Raw genomic sequence first — 17,277 nt, 5'->3', positions numbered from 1 at the left:
TTCTTTCTGCTTCATACACAATTAGGAATGACAGCTGAATGAATTGTGCGCTCCCTCCTACACTGCGCCCTGAGGCTGGAGCCTCTCCAGCCTATGCCTCGGCCCGGCCCTGCTCTGGCTTACTGCAGACTTTTCTAGTTGCACTCTCTCTGTAATATATCTAATCTTCTTTTCTTGTCAAGCCTTGTTGAGCCAAAGAGGAATGCACTGTCTCTGCTGTGATAGGGAGAAGTTATGCACGCCCCCTGCATGCCCCGTGCAGGCTCTCCTGTGTGTGTATGAGTCACAGGCAATAGTTTCTGCTCACAGCCAGCGTCTCTGCAAGGCTCCTGGAGCTGAGACATTTCAAACAGCTGTGAGTGTAGAGAGATCAGTGCACAGCTCAGACAAGCAGGTAAGGCAACACTTGGGAGTAACATTCCAGCAATCAAGTCTTCAAACGGGCACCTGCTCTGATGATGTATTTCCTGTTTGGCGGCCATCTTCATTGTTTACAAAAACAATGACTAAAACCGTGATTTTATCAACAGGAAAGCAGCGGGGAGCGCTGAAAATGTCACAGAGGGCGCTAGGAGAAGACAACAAACAGGCTGGTACGTTTATTTATGTAAGATTTTCACAGTACAGATTCTCTTTAATGCAAATCCAAGGGGCTTCTGCTCATGATTTTCATATTATCCGTTTTCTGCTTGTTCATCTTTGTTTGATTTCCATGTAGTGTGTTAGCAGTGTTTCTAAAAATTATTATAGCACATACCCCTTATGACAGGTAGGGTTTGATGAGTACTCCATATTGTTAGGTACTCCCTAAACCCAGCCCAATACCCCCAAGGCTACACCTACCACCTATTGAGTACCTAGGTGTTAGATTATATTCACTAAGGCCTGGTTTCCACTTGTGCGTTTTCTGTCAGTTGTTTTGATCAGAAAATTTGCATAGATTTTAAAACGAATGCAAGTCAATGCAGCCGTTTCCACTCCATGCGAATTTCCGTACGCGTTTGTACGCGCGAAAAAATCGGAGGTCCTGCATCATATTTTCGGACATCGCGTACGATTCGCATACAATGCTTTGTTCAGGCAATGCAAGTTTTTGCATTAAAATTCGCATTGGATCCATGGTTGCAGGAAGTTGTCAGCAGTCATGACAAAGCTGTTACTAGGCAGATTATGTATATTTAACCAATGCGATTTTCGCGTACAAAAATTTGCATAAAACGCGTACAAATTTACATGCAAATTTTCACCAAGCGGAAAAATCTTATACGATTTTTTGCAGGCAAAAATGTCACGCTACAGTGGAAACGTAGCCTAAAAGATGGTAAAGCTGCCAATTTGCGCAACTCCCTACCTAGGTGACGTGCAGGTTGCTAGGGTGAGGCGTGGTTCGCTACTTGTGTATCGCATGTTACCCTAGCAAGGCACACATCACCTGGGTAGCATGAGTTGCGGCAATTGCGCAATGCATGTAACCTCAGTGGCCTAAGAACCGATAAATTGTTATTTCTGTCTTTTAGTGAATATGCCAATATTTACTTCTTCCACTTGTCAAGCCTAGATCATTAGTGAAAATTGCATGTTCTTTCTTTTTATAGATGTGCAATATAACTTAAAGGATACATGAAGTGACATGTGACATGATGATAGACGTGTATGTACAATGCCTAGCACACAAATAACTATGCTGTGTTCCTTTTTTTCTTTCTCAGCCTGAAAGCGTTAAATATCAGGTATGTCAGTGGCTTATTCAGTCCTGACTCAGACAGGAAGTGACTACAGTGTGACCCTCACTGATACGAAATTCCAACTATAAAATACTTTCCTAGCAGAAAATGGCTTCTGAGAGCAAGAAAGAGATAAAAAGGGGAATTTCTTATCAGTGAGGGTCGCACTGTAGTCACTTCCTGTCTGAGTCAGGACTGACCTGTCTGGTCAGCCACTTACATACCTGATATTTAACTCTTTCAGGCAGAGAAAGAAAAAAAAGGAACAAAGCATATTCATTTGTGTGCTTGGCACTGTCTCTCATCATGTCACTTCACGTATCCTTTAACATAGTGTAAAAGCTGTGAGATGCTGTCTCACCTGTTAACAACCATGCAAAAACTCAACAATTACTTTTGGGTGGAATAAGCCTTACAGTGAAGACATTAATGATTGATAAAGGGGTATAATTCGGCTTGGTATTTGCGTATCAGCCTCTATGCAGACTTCTGACTCTTGCGACGTTTGATGGCCTCCTTCACCCTCTGTAATTCCACATGCAGGATACGGTTAAGCACTGCAGAGGCACAAAGCAGTCCAGCATGTACAGCGCCTGCCAATCCGCTGCTGAACACATCTTGTCCTGCAACGAGATAGAGACAAATTCTCGATTATTGAGAATGAATCTGGCCTGAATGAAGAAAAGTCACTAATATCCTCCCGTAACCCCTCATTCTCCCGTAGAGCAAGTGTGGTGTAACACTCATGCCGCTCAGCTCATCTTCCGCTCTGTAAGAACACACGCTGGGCATGGCTTGCATATTTAAAGAGACTCCGACCAGTACTGCAAAGTACTTAAAGATACTTACCTTTCTGCAGGGGTGTTGCTAGCCCCAAAGATCAGTGGCACGTGCCCCGGATCTATTCTGGGGTGCCCTCAGCCAAAGTCAGCTGTGGTGCCTCAATAGCCGGCATGCTGAGAGCTGTGGTGCATCAATCAGGGTTATGCTGGGTGCTGTAGTGCCTCTGTGGGCATACTGGATACTGTGGTGCCATGCTTGGCGCTGTGATGCCTGTATAGGGGCATGCAGGGTGCTGTGGTTCTTCTATGGGGGCAGGATGGGAGTTGGGAGCATGGTAGGGGGTCCACTAGAAGGTCATGAAATGCTATGGGGGGGACTGCCAGATAACCTGGCAGCAGGCCAGACCACCCGTCACAAAGCCAGACCAACCAGCACAGAAGCCAGGTAACTCTGCCTAGTTATGTTTAAGTGACACTGCCAATGTATGTGATATGCTACATTTTTTTTTGTATTAATGGAGAGGAGGCTTCATCCAACATTTTGCTAGGCAGGCCTACTCAGACTGCTGTTAAGTGTATGCAAATTTTGCTCCACCCGTAACCACACCCGCATTCTGGTGTGTGTGTGACCATACCTATTTTCCCACTGGGGTTGTCCAAAAATGTCCTGGATCTCTGAGAATCCTAGCAACGCCCCTGCCTTTCTGTAGCTTGTGCTCTCCTCTTTCATTTGATGCCTAAATCGCCATTCTCCACCAAATTGTTTTTGATCGATTTTTCATTTACAATTTGCGTCTGCCATCTTGGCTATGTTATAACTTCCGGGTCACCCCTGTCTTCTCTGTTAGAGAAGTGCATCACTGAATAAAGCAGGAAGAGGAAGTGACACGCGTGGCCATTGCAAGAGGCTCCTCCAGAGGGGTCATAGCGCTGGAAGTAGTCTGGCCCCATGCATTTTATAGCGGCAATACCAGGGGGAGTTTGGATAAAACAAGTGGCTGGTAAGCGTGCTGACACACTCAATTGTTCGTGGGTATGCTTAAAGGCATACCCATGAGAGGTGCTCGGAGTCCCTTTAAACACTTCCTGGTGTGTTCCACCAAACGGCAAAATATTGTATGCCCACTTGCAAACAATAGTTTGCATCCACGCATGTATGGCGCATGAGAATTCGCACTCAAACACAAGACCTCCACTACAAAAGCCAGTCAGGCCTGGTAAGAGACGCTGACAGTTCTCTTCAGCTAGGTTAGTATGCGTATCTGTATCTGGCCCAGCAACTCCTGCCTTATTTCCTGTGTTCTGACCCTTGCCTAGTTTACCATCACCTCTGATCTCTGTCTGTCTGACCCCTGGCTTGTTTTATGGTTGCGGCCTGTCCTGATGCCTGGCTTGTTCTTCGCATATGATTGTATTTCGCCTGCCATGATCCTTGGCCTGTGATCCGACTCTGACTAATTGCTGCCTGCCTTTTGACCTTTGCTTGTTACTGGATTCCTGAGCTCCACATCACAGTATCGCTTGTTCTCCAACGCAGTTGTGTGCAGTTGTGTCCGCTTTTCAGAAACACATCAATGTTACAGATGCTGAAAAGCGGACACAACTGTGTACAACTGCGTTAGTGGGCTCAGACCCTTAGGCCCCGTTCACATCACAAACGCGGATGGCCATGCGTGCGGAACGCAACGCATGCGAACGCACACCATCCGCGTTTGTGTGCGTTGCGTGGCTGATCCCATCACTAAAAAGTGAATGGGACAGCCACGCGTTTTTACAAAAAATGCGTGCGCACAGGTCCGGAACGCATGCAGTGTGAACATCACAGTGCCCTCTATGCACTGTCTGATGTCGTGCGTGTCTGCCTCCTGCACACGTTTCCAAAACGCGGCTGGAAACGCGTGCAGTGTGAACTTAAGGTGGCCGCACACCATACAATTTTTTAAATATCTGTTCAATTTAAGAATTGCAATAAATTTTTCTGACTGATTGTAACATTTCAAAAATATGACCAATGTACCACACACCTATGGTTCAATTCAGTTCAGTTCAAATCTATGTAGTATAAGGGCCAACAGATTGAAAATACCTTGAATGATTGAATGGATAAGATCTTATACTACATGAAAGTGGTAAGATTGAACAACCTAGATTGTATGGTGTGTGTTGAGCCTTATGATAAAAATGATTGGAAACCCTGACAAAATTGCTAGGGTGTGTATATTAATAAATTGACAATCTAGAACACACTATACAACCTTTAGAAAGATTGAAGAAAAATATCTGGCTATTCCGGAAAGATAAAAATCGAAGAAAACGGGAAATCGAATCGGATTTTTCAGTCGAATGAAAAAAAGGCTTTCAATTCTTTCGGGAGATCCGATCGTTTTATCGAATTGCCGTAAAATCGGATCATTTTATTGTATCATGTGTGGCCACCTTTAGAGTGTATCTGCGGTGCAACCTGGTGAGGACTAGGCAGTCTGTCCTCCCTTGCGGCTTGCTCCAGTGAAGAAGACCCATAGTCACTTGGATTCTGCACTCTGGAAAAGCCATCACTTCAGTGTGAAGGTCAACAAGACATACCCAAGCGCATAGCTTGTGACCACAATTTTTCCACCCCATTAAGAAATGTTGGCACAATTTTCCCTCTCACCCCATAACGTGTGCAGCCATCATAACCCATATCCTACCGTGATGGGTATGAGTGCCATTCCCCCCCCCCCCCTCAAATAACGGCACAGCCATCATTTTCCTCCCCCATATCAATTGCTGCCACCCAGGGGCATAGTAATAGGGGTTGCAGAGGTTGCGACCGCATCGGGGCCCTTGGGCCAGAGGGGCCCCGAAGGGCCCTGCCTCAACTACAGTATTAGCTCTCTATTGGTCCTATGCTCATAATAATCACTTCTATAGATACTTTTAATAGTGGTAATCATTAACTGCTCCCCATCCCCTTCTTGCACCACTGACACTGTATTTGCCATTGGCAGGTTTTGGTGCAATCAATTGCTATGTATAGAGTGCTTGGCGGGCCCCATTGTAAAACTTGCATCGGGGCCCACAGCTCCTTAGCTACACCACTGCTGCCACCATCTACCCCCCTCCCCCACACACATATAACAATTGTGGCTAGGGCATCCTCCCCCCATCCCCTTCCCATTACAAGTGTGCCCAACATAACTCCCCTTTTACTTATAACAAATCCACTAGGAAGTAAAAAGAGATCCGCTCAACTGATCCATTAAAGAAACTCCAACCAAGAATTGAACTTTATCCCAATCAGTAGCTGATACCCCCTTTTACATGAGAAATATATTGCTTTTAACAAACAGACCATCAGAGGGCGCTGTATGACTGATTTGCGGCTGAAATCCCTCCCACAAGAAGCTCTGGGACCGCAGTACTTTTGGCAGTTTGTTACAATGTAACAAGGTTCACAGACAGGAAATAGCGGTTTACAGCTGTCGCTAACAGCCAAAACAGCTAGCAGCAGCTATATAACCTGCCCACAGTACAAAATGTCACCATGTAATAAATGTCAGAATGTAAATCGGGGAGAGGAAAGATTTTACAATGAGCAAACACTGACTAAATCATTTATACATAATTATGGTAAAAATGAAGCACTTTTTTATTGCATTATTTTCACTGGAGTTCCTCTTTAAAAGTCCAATTTTTATTGAAAAAATGAACACACTGGAAATGGCAACTCAGCTCATGCGTATCAGAGCCTAATGCATCACTACTTAGTCATTAGCTATGACTAAGGAGTGATGCATTAGGCTCCGATGCACGTGAGCTGAGTTGCCATGTCCAATGTGTTCATTTTTCAATGAAAATTGGACTTTTAATGGACCAGTTGAATGGATCTCTCTTCACTTCCTAGTGTATGTATGGCTTGGCTGGCTGCCTGCGGTCCTGCTCCTGGTCAGTGAGGTGTTGTGGTGAGTGGTGTTTTTCCACTTGAATATACATTTTATGACAAATGTAGCCAGCACCGTTTTCTTCTTGTAGCCTGTGTGTCCAGCCTACCACTACCCCCCCAACACGCACAAGTCAGTCCAGCACAACTCCCTACACCCCATGTTTTCAACATCACTTACCTCCCTTGATAAAAAAGTGCAGCCATGATAATCTACCCTTCAACTACCAATCAAAGTACACAGATGCCCCGCCCTCCAAAAAAAGGTATAGCTGCCACCAACAGACATCCCTCTGTCCCATATGCAGAGTAGTGAATTAAAGAGGAACTGTCACGAAAATATTAAAATTTAAAACGCATACAAATAAGTACATTTCTCCTAGAGTAAAATGAGCCATACATTACTTTTCTCCTATGTTGCTGTCACTTACAGTGAGTAGTAGAAAATCTGACAGTACAGGTTTTGGGCTAGTCCATCTCTTCATGGGGGATTCTCAGCATGGCTGGCCTTTGTTCTTTATAAATACACTCCCTCAAAATCATTTATACAAAGAAGCTGACCAGCCTCTCTGCTCACTGTACACTTTTTTGGCAGTTGGACGGAGAAACTGCCATAATGCATTTTAAAAATAGAGAAATCCCTGTGAACCGAGGAGATGTGGCTAGTCCAGAATCTGTCAGTAATGTCAGATTTCTACTAGTGTTGATTGAACAGTGTTCGCCACTGTTCGGGATTCGACGAATTTTGTGGTGTTCGAGTTCGCGGCGAACACCTCAGTGTCCGTGATGGATGCTCGGCCCCGTGGCTCAAACTTGTTCTTGGACGAACTTGTCCGAACGTTCGGTCGAACGCGCATCTCGCACTGTGATTGGCCGAGCGGGTCACGTGTTCGGGTGCATAAATACCCGAAAGTGCGTGATCGGCGCCATTTGCTTAGGGGTTTAGCTTTGGGTAGGTAGGGAGTTTAGCGTAGCATACTGTCTGCCAGTGCCAGCCACAGGGCCCCAGCCTCCAGCCTCACCGCTGACAGCAGCACCCACAGAGCCTCACTGCTAGCCAGGTCAGCCACAGTGCCCCAGCCTAACCGCTGACAGCAGCACCCACAGGGCCTCACTGCCAGCCAGGCCGGCCACAGGGCCCCAGCCTCACCGCTGACAGCAGCACCCACAGGGCCTCACTGCCAGCCAGGCCAGCCACAGGGCCCCAGCTTCACCACTGACAGCAGCACCCACAGGGCCTCACTGCCAGCAAGGCCGGCCACAGGGCCCCAGCCTCACCCCTGACAGCAGCTGCAGCACCCACAGGGCTGTTAAAAATCCACACGTATTTTCAGTGACTTTTGTAGCATATTGTTTATTAAAAAAACACTTTCAGTGCCGTCAAGTGGGATCACTTGCGTAGTTGCGTACCACCAATCCACACGTATTTTCAGTGACTTGCTGCATATTTATTAAAAAAGCACCTTCAGTGCCGCCAACTGGGATCACTTGCGTACCACCAATCCACACGTATTTTCATGTGACTTTTGCTGCATATTGTTTATTAAAAAAACACCTTCAGTACCGCCAAGTGGGATCACTTGCGTACCACCAATCCACAAATATATTCTGTGACTTTTGCTGAGTATTGTTTGTTAAAAAAAACATCCAGTGCCGCCAAGTGGGATCACTTGCGTATTACCAGGTGCGCAGAGGTTGTTCTGATGAGCTGTACTCCACCGCACACATATGAGCCCACCATGAGTTCCTCACAGACCTCCGCTGTGAGCAGCACTCCCAACAACAGCAACAGCCAACGCCCCACGCAAGTTATAACATCCACTACAGCAGCCAGTGATCAGCAGCAGCCCTCCCCGGATGAGAGCGTTGTGTCCCTCGGTCTGGTGCCAGAGCGATTATTCAGGGCTGCCATTGAGGAGATGATGAGGCCTGATGTGGAGGAGGAGGTTGGGATCAGGCCAGCATCCCAAGTTAATGTTGAGGACGATGAGGGGTCTGGGGATGTTGGGGTGGCAGAGGTGGTGGGGGGGTCAGGAGAAGAGTTCTATGATGATTGGGACGATCTGTATGTGCCTCAGACCCCGGCAAACATGTTGTATTGTGTGTTTAGGTACTAAAATCTGCGTTCCCACTGCCCGGGTCCACGGATGCATATCATTTTTGGGCAGCACTATCAAACTGTAGTACTATCAGTGAGTTGCCATGGTCCTTCTGTGCTGCCGCACTGACCGTCCACTTTGTCCAGTGCCAGCATTACATGATCACTGGGTCGGCAAAATCACCCGAAGCCTGAAAAATGCTGCTGCCTTCAAGGTTCACCTCACCACTGACACCAGGATGAGTGCGTTCGGCCAGGGTCGGTACATATCCCTTACGGCGCACTGGGAGAACCTTGTGGAGCCTGGCAGCGACGCCTCACCCGCTACGGCACAGGTGTTGCCAATGCCGCAAATTGCCAGACCTGCTTCTCTGCGAGTCAATGACAATGGCGACCCCTCTGGCTCCTTCTCCTCCACCGCCTCTTCAAGCTCTACCTCATCCGGCATCGCTAACCCAGCAACAGGAGCGTGGAAGCGGTGCAGCACAGCTGTTGCCATGCGTCAGCAAGCCTAAAGCCTTACTGAAGCTGATCTGCATTGGAGATAAGCAGCAAACAGGTGCAGAAATTTGGAAGGCAATCAAGGAACAGACCCAGTTGTGGCTGGCACCGCTGCACCTGGAACCAGGCATGGTTGTGTGTGATAATGGGAGCAATCTCATTTGCGCCTTACAGTTGGCAAAGCTGAGACACATCCCTTGCCTGGCCCACGTTCTGAACCTAGTTGTTCAGCGGTTCCTGAGGACATACCCAAACATGGCGGATCTTCTGCTGAAAGTGCGGTGAGTGTCCAAACATTTCCGAAAGTCCAGTGCTGCTTCGGTTGCACTCAAAATGCAGGCATAGCTGAAGCGCTGCTGCAACTTGGTGTCACCATGCCAGGCCTGGGTTGTGTCACAAAGCGTGGCCTTGCTCTCCTGTAGTACCTCCTCTTCCATCCTGTGTGCTGGGTTAGCGTTGCCACTCTTGTTAAGGAATATCTCATTCTATTATATTTATCACTGCATGGCGACAAAATGCTTTGCTTTACGCATGCATTTTGTCGCCATGCCAGGCCTGGGTTGTGTCACAAAGCGTGGCCTTGCTCTCCTGTAGTACCTCCTCTTCCATCCTGTGTGCTGGGTTAGCGTTGCCGCTCTCTTTTTAAGGAATATCTCATTCTATTTTATTTATCACTGCATGGCGACAAAATGCTTTGCTGTATGCATGCATTTTGTCGCCATGCCAGGCCTGGGTTGTGTCACAAAGCGTGGCCTTGCTCTCCTGTACCTCCTCTTCCATCCTGTTTGCTGGCTTAGCCAGCACACAGGATGGCAGAGCGGGCACAGGAGAGTAAGGCCACGCTTTGTGACACAACCCAGGCCTTGCGTGAGGACAAATTGCATGCTTAAAGCAATGCACTTTGTCGCCATGCTTTAAAAAATATAATAAAATTGAAATATTCCTGAAAATGGCAGCCTGGCTTAGTGTTGCCGGTGCCATTTTCAGGAATATTTCAATTTTATTATTTTTCAATGCATGGCGACAAAGTGCATTGCTTTCAGTATCCAATTTGGCCTCACGCAAGGCCTGGGTTGTGCCCTTCTCCTCCTGCACCTCCTCTTCCATCCTGTGTGCTGCGGGGTTAGCGTTGCCGGTCCCATTGGTAGTACTACGACAGCTTTCCAGGATCTCAGAGGGAAACTTCTGCAAAATGGCTTGGGAATCCAAGTCATTTTGCAGAAGTTTCCCTCATTTTTTATGTTTTTTTTTCTGGCCTGCAAAGCAGAAATATTCGGGTCCCCATTGACTTGCATTGGGTTCGGAATTCGGCCCGAACATGCCGAATATCGGGCGATGTTCAACCGAACCAAACCCGAACATTTTGGTGTTCGATCAACACTAATTTCTACTACCTACTGTAAGTGACAGCAACATATGAGAAAAGTAATTTATGCCTCATTTTACTGTGGAAGAAAAGTACTTCTTAATTGTATATGTTTACATATATTTAAAATTTTAAGATTTTCGCGACAGAGGTCCTTTAAAGCAGAGTATATTACCAGGAGGCAACTAATGGGAATGTGATTTTCTCACTTATCGTAAAGCTTTCTCTTCCAACAATGACAGGTCTGACCGTCTGAGGTGGGTTTACTTTACGGTTGTTTTCTTGAAGATAGCACCTTTTGTCCCAGAGAGACCCAGGACCTTACTACAGATTCATTGTAGCATCAGGGCCTGTCTGAGCATCACTCACCTGTTAGATAGAGTCCAGGCACTGCACTCTGCACCCTCATCCTGCTCATGATCTCACAATGGTATCTCCTGCAGTTTTGATCGGCTCCATACATAGACCCCTGAGGTGCCGCTAGGTAATGCTCAAAACTCACTGGCGTGGCAGCTTCCATATATTCTATCTGGCAACAAGAAAGATAGACAGTCATGTGACCGATTATTTGTTTCTCTTATAGAAAATGCTGAAAGTGAAGATTAATTTCCTCTCTGTCTAAGTTTACAGTGGAGAGCTGCATTGCGTACCCTGTGAAAACAAAAACGCAACAGAAGATTGACACATTATGCGCCCATTGCATCAAATGCAGTGAAGCATACTGTCAATGAAAATTATGCTTCACTGCTAATATTTCCTTTTAAGCAATTCCAGTTGCCTGGCTGTCCTGCTGATCCTCTGCCTCTAATACTTTTAGCCATAGACCCTGAACAAGCATGCAGCAGATCAGGTGTTTCTGACATTATTGTCAGATCTGACAAGATTGGCTGCATGCTTGTTTCTGGTGTTTATTTATTTATTGTATTTATAAAGCGCCAACATATTACGCAGCGCTGAACATTAATTTAGGTTACAGACAATATTTAGGGGTGACATACAGCAAAATGACAACACAGGAATACAAGAAAACCAGATCACACAGCACAGTATGAGCATAATGCTTAGTCACTCACTGGATGGAGCATGGAGATTAGGCAAGTTAGGTTCATTTAAATGCATAGCATGGGTTCAAAGTAATGGAGGTGCATGATCAGGTAGGACACAAAAGGAGGAGGACCCTGCCCAAAGGCTTACAATCTAGAAGGAGAGGTAGAGACACGAAAGGTAGGGACCAGAGTTCCGTTGTGGGTTTAGAGCAATTGTGAGGGGTGCTAGGCCAGAGTAAAAAGGTCAGTTTTGAGGGCCTTCGTGAAGATGTTGAAGGAGGGGGCTGCCCTAATGGGTGGAGGTAGAGAGTTCCAAAGTGTTGGAGCAGCTCTTGAAAAGTCCTGGAGGCGTGCATGGGACTGTGTGATGCGGGGGGGGGGGGGGTTAGGCGAAGTTCATTGGAGGAACGGAGTGAGCAGCTAGGTGTGTATCTCTGAGTAAGATCAGAAATGTAGGTTGGACAGGTTTTGTGGACAGATTTGTAGGTCAGACACTATCATGAATCTGATTCTAGAATGTATAGGAAGCTAATGAAGGGATTCACGGAGGGGAACTGCCCTGGTGGAGCGATAGAAGTGGATAATTCTGGCTGCCGCATTCATGATGGACTGCAGTGGGGCTATTCGGGTCATAGGGAGACCAGACAGAAGGGCATTGCAGTAGTCGAGGCAGGAAATTATGAGGGCATGGATGAGGAGTTTGGTGGTGGCAGAGGTCAGGAAAGGGGGAATCTTACAGATGTTACAAAGGTGGAAGTTGCAGGACTTTGTGAGGTTTTGGATGTGAGGAGTGAAGGAGAGTGCAGACTCCAGGGTGACACCCAGACAGCGGGCTTGAGAGGTAGGGGAATGATAGTGTGGTTAACAGTGACATTCACATCTGGGAGGTTCAGGGATGACCAGGGTGGGAAGATCATAAATTCCGTTTTGTCTAGATTTAGTTGCAGGAACCTAGGTGACATCCAGGATGAGATGGCTGATAGGCAGGAGCAGACCTTGTCCATGGTAGTGGTCGAGATGTCAGAAGTGTGGAGGTAGATTTGGGTGTCATCTGCATACAGATGATAGTTAAAACCCATGGAGGAGATAACTTTGCCAATGGAGGATGTGTTTATGGAGAACAGTAGAGGGCCAAGGACCGAGCCTTGGGGGACTCCCACCGAGAGGTGGTTGGGGGTGGACGAGGACTCCTTAAAGGAGGTTGTGAAGGAGCGGTTAGAGAGGTAGGATGAAAGCCAGGTCAGGGCGAGATCATGAATGCCCATGGACTGGAGGGACTGGAGGAGTAGGGGATGATCTACTGTGTCAAAAGCTGCTGAAAGGTCAAAGAGGAGCACATGACGCGCTTTTCGGCGGGGAATGCGGAAGAATAGGACACGTTGCCGGAGGACGACTGGCAGTCGGCCGAAAACGAAACTAAGCCGTGGCGGGGGACCGGAGGACACTGGAGGAGCTTCGCGGGCACAGGACGGCTGCAGGAGGCTTGGGAAAGCCCCAGGTAAGTGAAACTTTTTTTTTGCTCCACGGTTAAGGTTCCCTTTAAGTCAAAATTTGCCGGGGTATGAATAAGTTTTCCACATTTTGTCATATTACTGCCACTATCATGAATCAATTTTATTGGAATTCCACGTGAAAGACCAATACAAAGTGGTGTACATGTGAGAAGTGGAACAAAAAATATACATGATTCCAAATTTTTTTTTACAGATAAATAACTGCAAAGTGGGGGTTGCATAATTATTCAGCCCCCTGAGTCAATACTTTGTAGATCCACCTTTTGCTGCAATTACAGCTGCCAGTTTTTTAGGGTATGTCTCTACCAACTTTGCACATCTAGAGACTGAAATCCTTGCCCATTCTTCTTTGCAAAACAGCTCCAGCTCAGTCAGATTAGATGGACAGCGTTTGTGAACAGCAGTTTTCAGATCTTGCCACGGATTCTTGATTGGATTTAGATCTGGACTTTGACTGGGCCATTCTAACACATGGATATGTTTTGTTTTAAACCATTCCATTGTTGCCCTGGCTTTATGTTTAGGGCCGTTGTCCTGCTGGAAGGTGAACCTCCGCCTCAGTCACAAGTCTTTTGCAGACTCCAAGAGGTTTTCTTCCAAGATTGCCCTGTATTTGGCTCCATCCATCTTCCCATCAACTCTGACCAGCTTCCCTGTCCCTGCTGAAGAGAAGCACCCCCCGAGCATGATGTTGCCACCACCAAATTTGACAGTGGGGATGGTGTGTTCAGAGTGATGAGCAGTGTTAGTTTTCTGCCACACATAGCGTTTTGCATTTTGGCCAAAAAGTTCCATTTTGGTCTCATCTGACCAAAGCATCTTCTTCCACATGTTTGCTGTGTCCCCCACATGGCTTGTGGCAAACTGCAAACGGGACTTCTTATGCTTTTCTGTTAACAATGTCTTTCTTCTTGCCACTCTTCCAAAAAGGCCAACTTCGTACAGTGCATGAGTAATAGTTGTCCTATGGACAGATTCCCCCACCTGAGCTGTAGATCTCTGCAGCTCGTCCAGAGTCGCCATGGGCCTCTTGACTGCATTTCTAATCAGCGCTCTTCTTGTTCGGCCTGTGAGTTTAGGTGGACGGCCTTGTCTTGGTAGGTTTACAGTTGTGCCATACTTCCTTCCATTTCTGAATGATCGCTTGAACAGTGCTCTGTGGGATGTTCAAGGCTTTGGAATCTTTTTCTAGCCTAAGCCTGCTTAAAATTTATCCCTGACCTGTCTGGTGTGTTCTTTGGACTTCATGGTGTTGTTGCTCACAATATTCTCTTAGACAACCTCTGAGGCCGTCACAGAGCAGCTGTATTTGTATTGACATTAGATTACACACAGGTGCACTCTATTTAGTCATTAGCACTCATCTGGCAATGTCTATGGGCAACTGACTGCACTCAGACCAAAGGGGCTGAATAATTACGCACACCCCACTTTGCAGTTATTTATTTGTAAAAAATGTTTTGAATCGTGTATGATTTTCGTTCCACTTCTCACGTGTACTCCACTTTGTATTGGTCTTTCCATGGAATTCCAATAAAATTGATTCATGTTTGTGGCAGTAATATGACAAAATGTGGAAAACTTCAAGGGGGCTGAATACTTTTGCAAACCAAGTTAATTTGGCATTAACCTTTCCATTTTATAGAGCTGGACTTTCTCAAATTTAAATATTAAATATTTAAGAGCAGTAACAGTACACTATATGGTCAATTGTAAAGTTCTGGAGTCTAGGTCATAGAGAAACATTATAAAAGAGAATGATATGTAGACCTAAAGAGAACTTAAAGCGGATCCGAGATGAAAAACTAACTATAACAAGTAACTTGTCTATATAGCTTATCTAAAGTTCACACAGCATATCTAGCTGCAAACAGCTTCAAAAGTTTGATTATGTATTACTGTGATACAATGAGGGCAGCCATGTTCTGTTTGCCACATTGTCACAGGCTGAGAGCTGGAGATGCTAGCAGCTTGCCTGTGTGTAAATTCAGTCCCCTCTTCTCCTCCCCTCTGACTCTGAAATCAATAGCTAGTGACCTCCTCCTCCTCCTGCCCAGACTGAGCTCCCATAAGCCCTTGCTATAGTGCCAAGGCACTGTGAAAAGCTGTGGGCGAGGCTTGTTTAGTTTATAGGGAATTAGAGTATTAAAACAAAACAAAAAAAGTATTTGGCTTGAGGAAGGTCCTATAAACTATATGAAAGGAACACAATTATGCAATGAGTAAAAAGTTTATCTCGGATCCACTTTCACAGCTATTGTATTGTACACAATATGGATAGAAGAGAGCAGGGGCGTAGCTAGAAATGACTGGGCCCCATAGCAAAAAAAAATTATGCCCCCCCCCCTCCCCCACGACCTTCCAACCCCACGGACCTCGGACCTCCCACCCAAACATTTTGTGGGGAAATCTGATATCCCCACAAAATGCAACCAGATTGTCGGCAGATTTCCCTACAATATGCAACCAGATTGTCGGCAGATTTCCCTACAATATGCAACCAGATTGTCGGCAGATTTCCCTACAATATGCAACCAGATTGTCGGCAGATTTCCCTACAAAATGCAACCAGATTGTCGGCAGATTTCCCAACAAAATGCAACCAGATTGTCGGCAGATTTCCCAACAAAATGCAACCAGATTGTCGGCAGATCTCCACACAATATACAACCAGATTGTCGGCAGATCTCCACACAATATGCAACCAGATTGTCGGCAGATTTCACCACAAAATGCAGTATATGTAGTTAGGTCTATAGTGGGCTAACATTAATTACCTGGAGGGAGGGTGGTTGGGCAGGCTGGCACACTATTTGCGGTGCAGGCAATGCACTGGGTAGGCAGTTAGGTAGCTGGGTGGGAGGGTAGGGAGATAGGTAGATGAGTGGGAGGGTGGGCAGTTAGGTAGACGGGTGGGCAGTTAGGTAGACGGGTGGGCAGTTAGGTAGACGGGTGGGCAGTTAGGTAGCCGGGTGGGAAGTTAGGTAGAAAGGTGGGCAGTTAGGTAGCCGGGTGGGAAGTTAGGTAGAAAGGTGGGCAGTTAGGTAGCCGGGTGGGAAGTTAGGTAGAAAGGTGGGCAGTTAGGTAGCCGGGTGGGAAGTTAGGTAGAAAGGTGGGCAGTTAGGTAGCCGGGTGGGAAGTTAGGTAGAAAGGTGGGCAGTTAGGTAGCCGGGTGGGAAGTTAGGTAGAAAGGTGGGCAGTTAGGTAGCCAGGTGGGAAGTTAGGTAGAAAGGTGGGCAGTTAGGTAGCCGGGTGGGAAGTTAGGTAGCCGGGTGGCAGGGTGGGCAGTTAGGTAGCCGGGTGGGCAGTTAGGTAGCTGGGTAGCAGGGTAGGCAGATAGGTAGCTGGGTGGCAGGGTAGGCAGTTAGGTAGCTGGGTGGGCAGTTAGGTAGCTGGGTGGCAGGGTAGGCAGATAGGTAGCCAGGTGGGCAGCTAGGTAGCTGGGTGGGCAGTTAGGTAGCCGGGTGGGCAGTTAGGTAGCCAGGTGGGAGGGTGGGCAGTTAGGTAGCCGGGTGGGCAGTTAGGTAGCCGGGTGGGCAGTTAGGTAGCCCTCAGTTAGGTAGCCGGGTGGCAGGGTGGGCAGTTAGGTAGCCAGGTGGGAGGGTGAGCAGTTAGGTAGCCGGGTGGGAGGGTGGGCAGTTAGGTAGCCGGGTGGGAGAGTGGGCAGTTAGGTAGCCTTCAGTTAGGTAGCCCTCAGTTAGGTAGCCGGGTGGGCAGTTAGGTAGTGGGCAGTTAGGTAGCCGGGTGGGTGGATGGGCAGTTAGGTAGCCGGGTGGGTGGATGGGCAGTTAGGTAGCCGGGCAGGTGGATGGGCAGTTAGGTAGCCGGGCGGGTGGATGGGCAGTTAGGTAGCCGGGCGGGTGGGTGGGCAGTTAGGTAGCCCTCAGTTAGGTAGCCGGGTGGGAGGGTGGGCAGTTAGGTAGCCGGGTGGGGTAGTGGGCAGTTAGGTAGCCAGGCGGGAGGGGAGGTAGCTGCCTCACCTGGGGTCCCCCCTCCTTTTATCAGCGGCGGGAGGTGCGTCATATACAGAAGGCTCCGTCGGAGTAATCAGCCACTAGAGGTTCAGCTGCCTCCGGGCTACGGTGTCCCCACTGTATTGCTGCTCGCAATAAAACCAGGAAGCGGTGCGAGCAGCAATACAGTGGGGACACCGTAGCCCGGAGGCAGCTGAACCTCTAGTGGCTGCTTACCCCCGCCGGAGCCTTCTGTATATGACTCACCTCCCGTCGCTGATAAAAGGAGGGGGGACCCCAGGTGAGGAGGGTGGGGGGGCACTGAGGTGAGGGAGGGGGGCCCCATACAAAAAGTAAACAAAAAAAATAAT

At 47.5% G+C, this 17,277-nt stretch overlaps 1 protein-coding gene across 1 annotated transcript in view; it reads right to left on the bottom strand.

The window, feature by feature from the left end:
- Positions 1 to 2,150: 2,150 nt before the first annotated feature.
- Positions 2,151 to 17,277, bottom strand: part of LOC137540927 (all-trans-retinol 13,14-reductase-like) — a 95,305-nt gene continuing 80,178 nt past the window's right edge. The window contains exons 10-11 of the mRNA XM_068262105.1: positions 10,763 to 10,922; positions 2,151 to 2,347 (exon numbers count right to left, since the gene is read on the bottom strand). Coding sequence (XP_068118206.1) covers positions 2,202 to 2,347; positions 10,763 to 10,922 — 306 coding nt within the window. The 3' untranslated portion in view covers positions 2,151 to 2,201. The remainder of the gene's footprint in view (positions 2,348 to 10,762; positions 10,923 to 17,277) is intronic.

This window comes from Hyperolius riggenbachi, chromosome 12, assembly GCF_040937935.1.
Source record: "Hyperolius riggenbachi isolate aHypRig1 chromosome 12, aHypRig1.pri, whole genome shotgun sequence".
Taxonomy (NCBI): Eukaryota; Metazoa; Chordata; class Amphibia; order Anura; family Hyperoliidae; genus Hyperolius; species Hyperolius riggenbachi.
The sequence above is the reverse complement of the archived record's forward strand: the minus strand, read 5'-3'. Positions and strand labels throughout refer to the sequence as shown.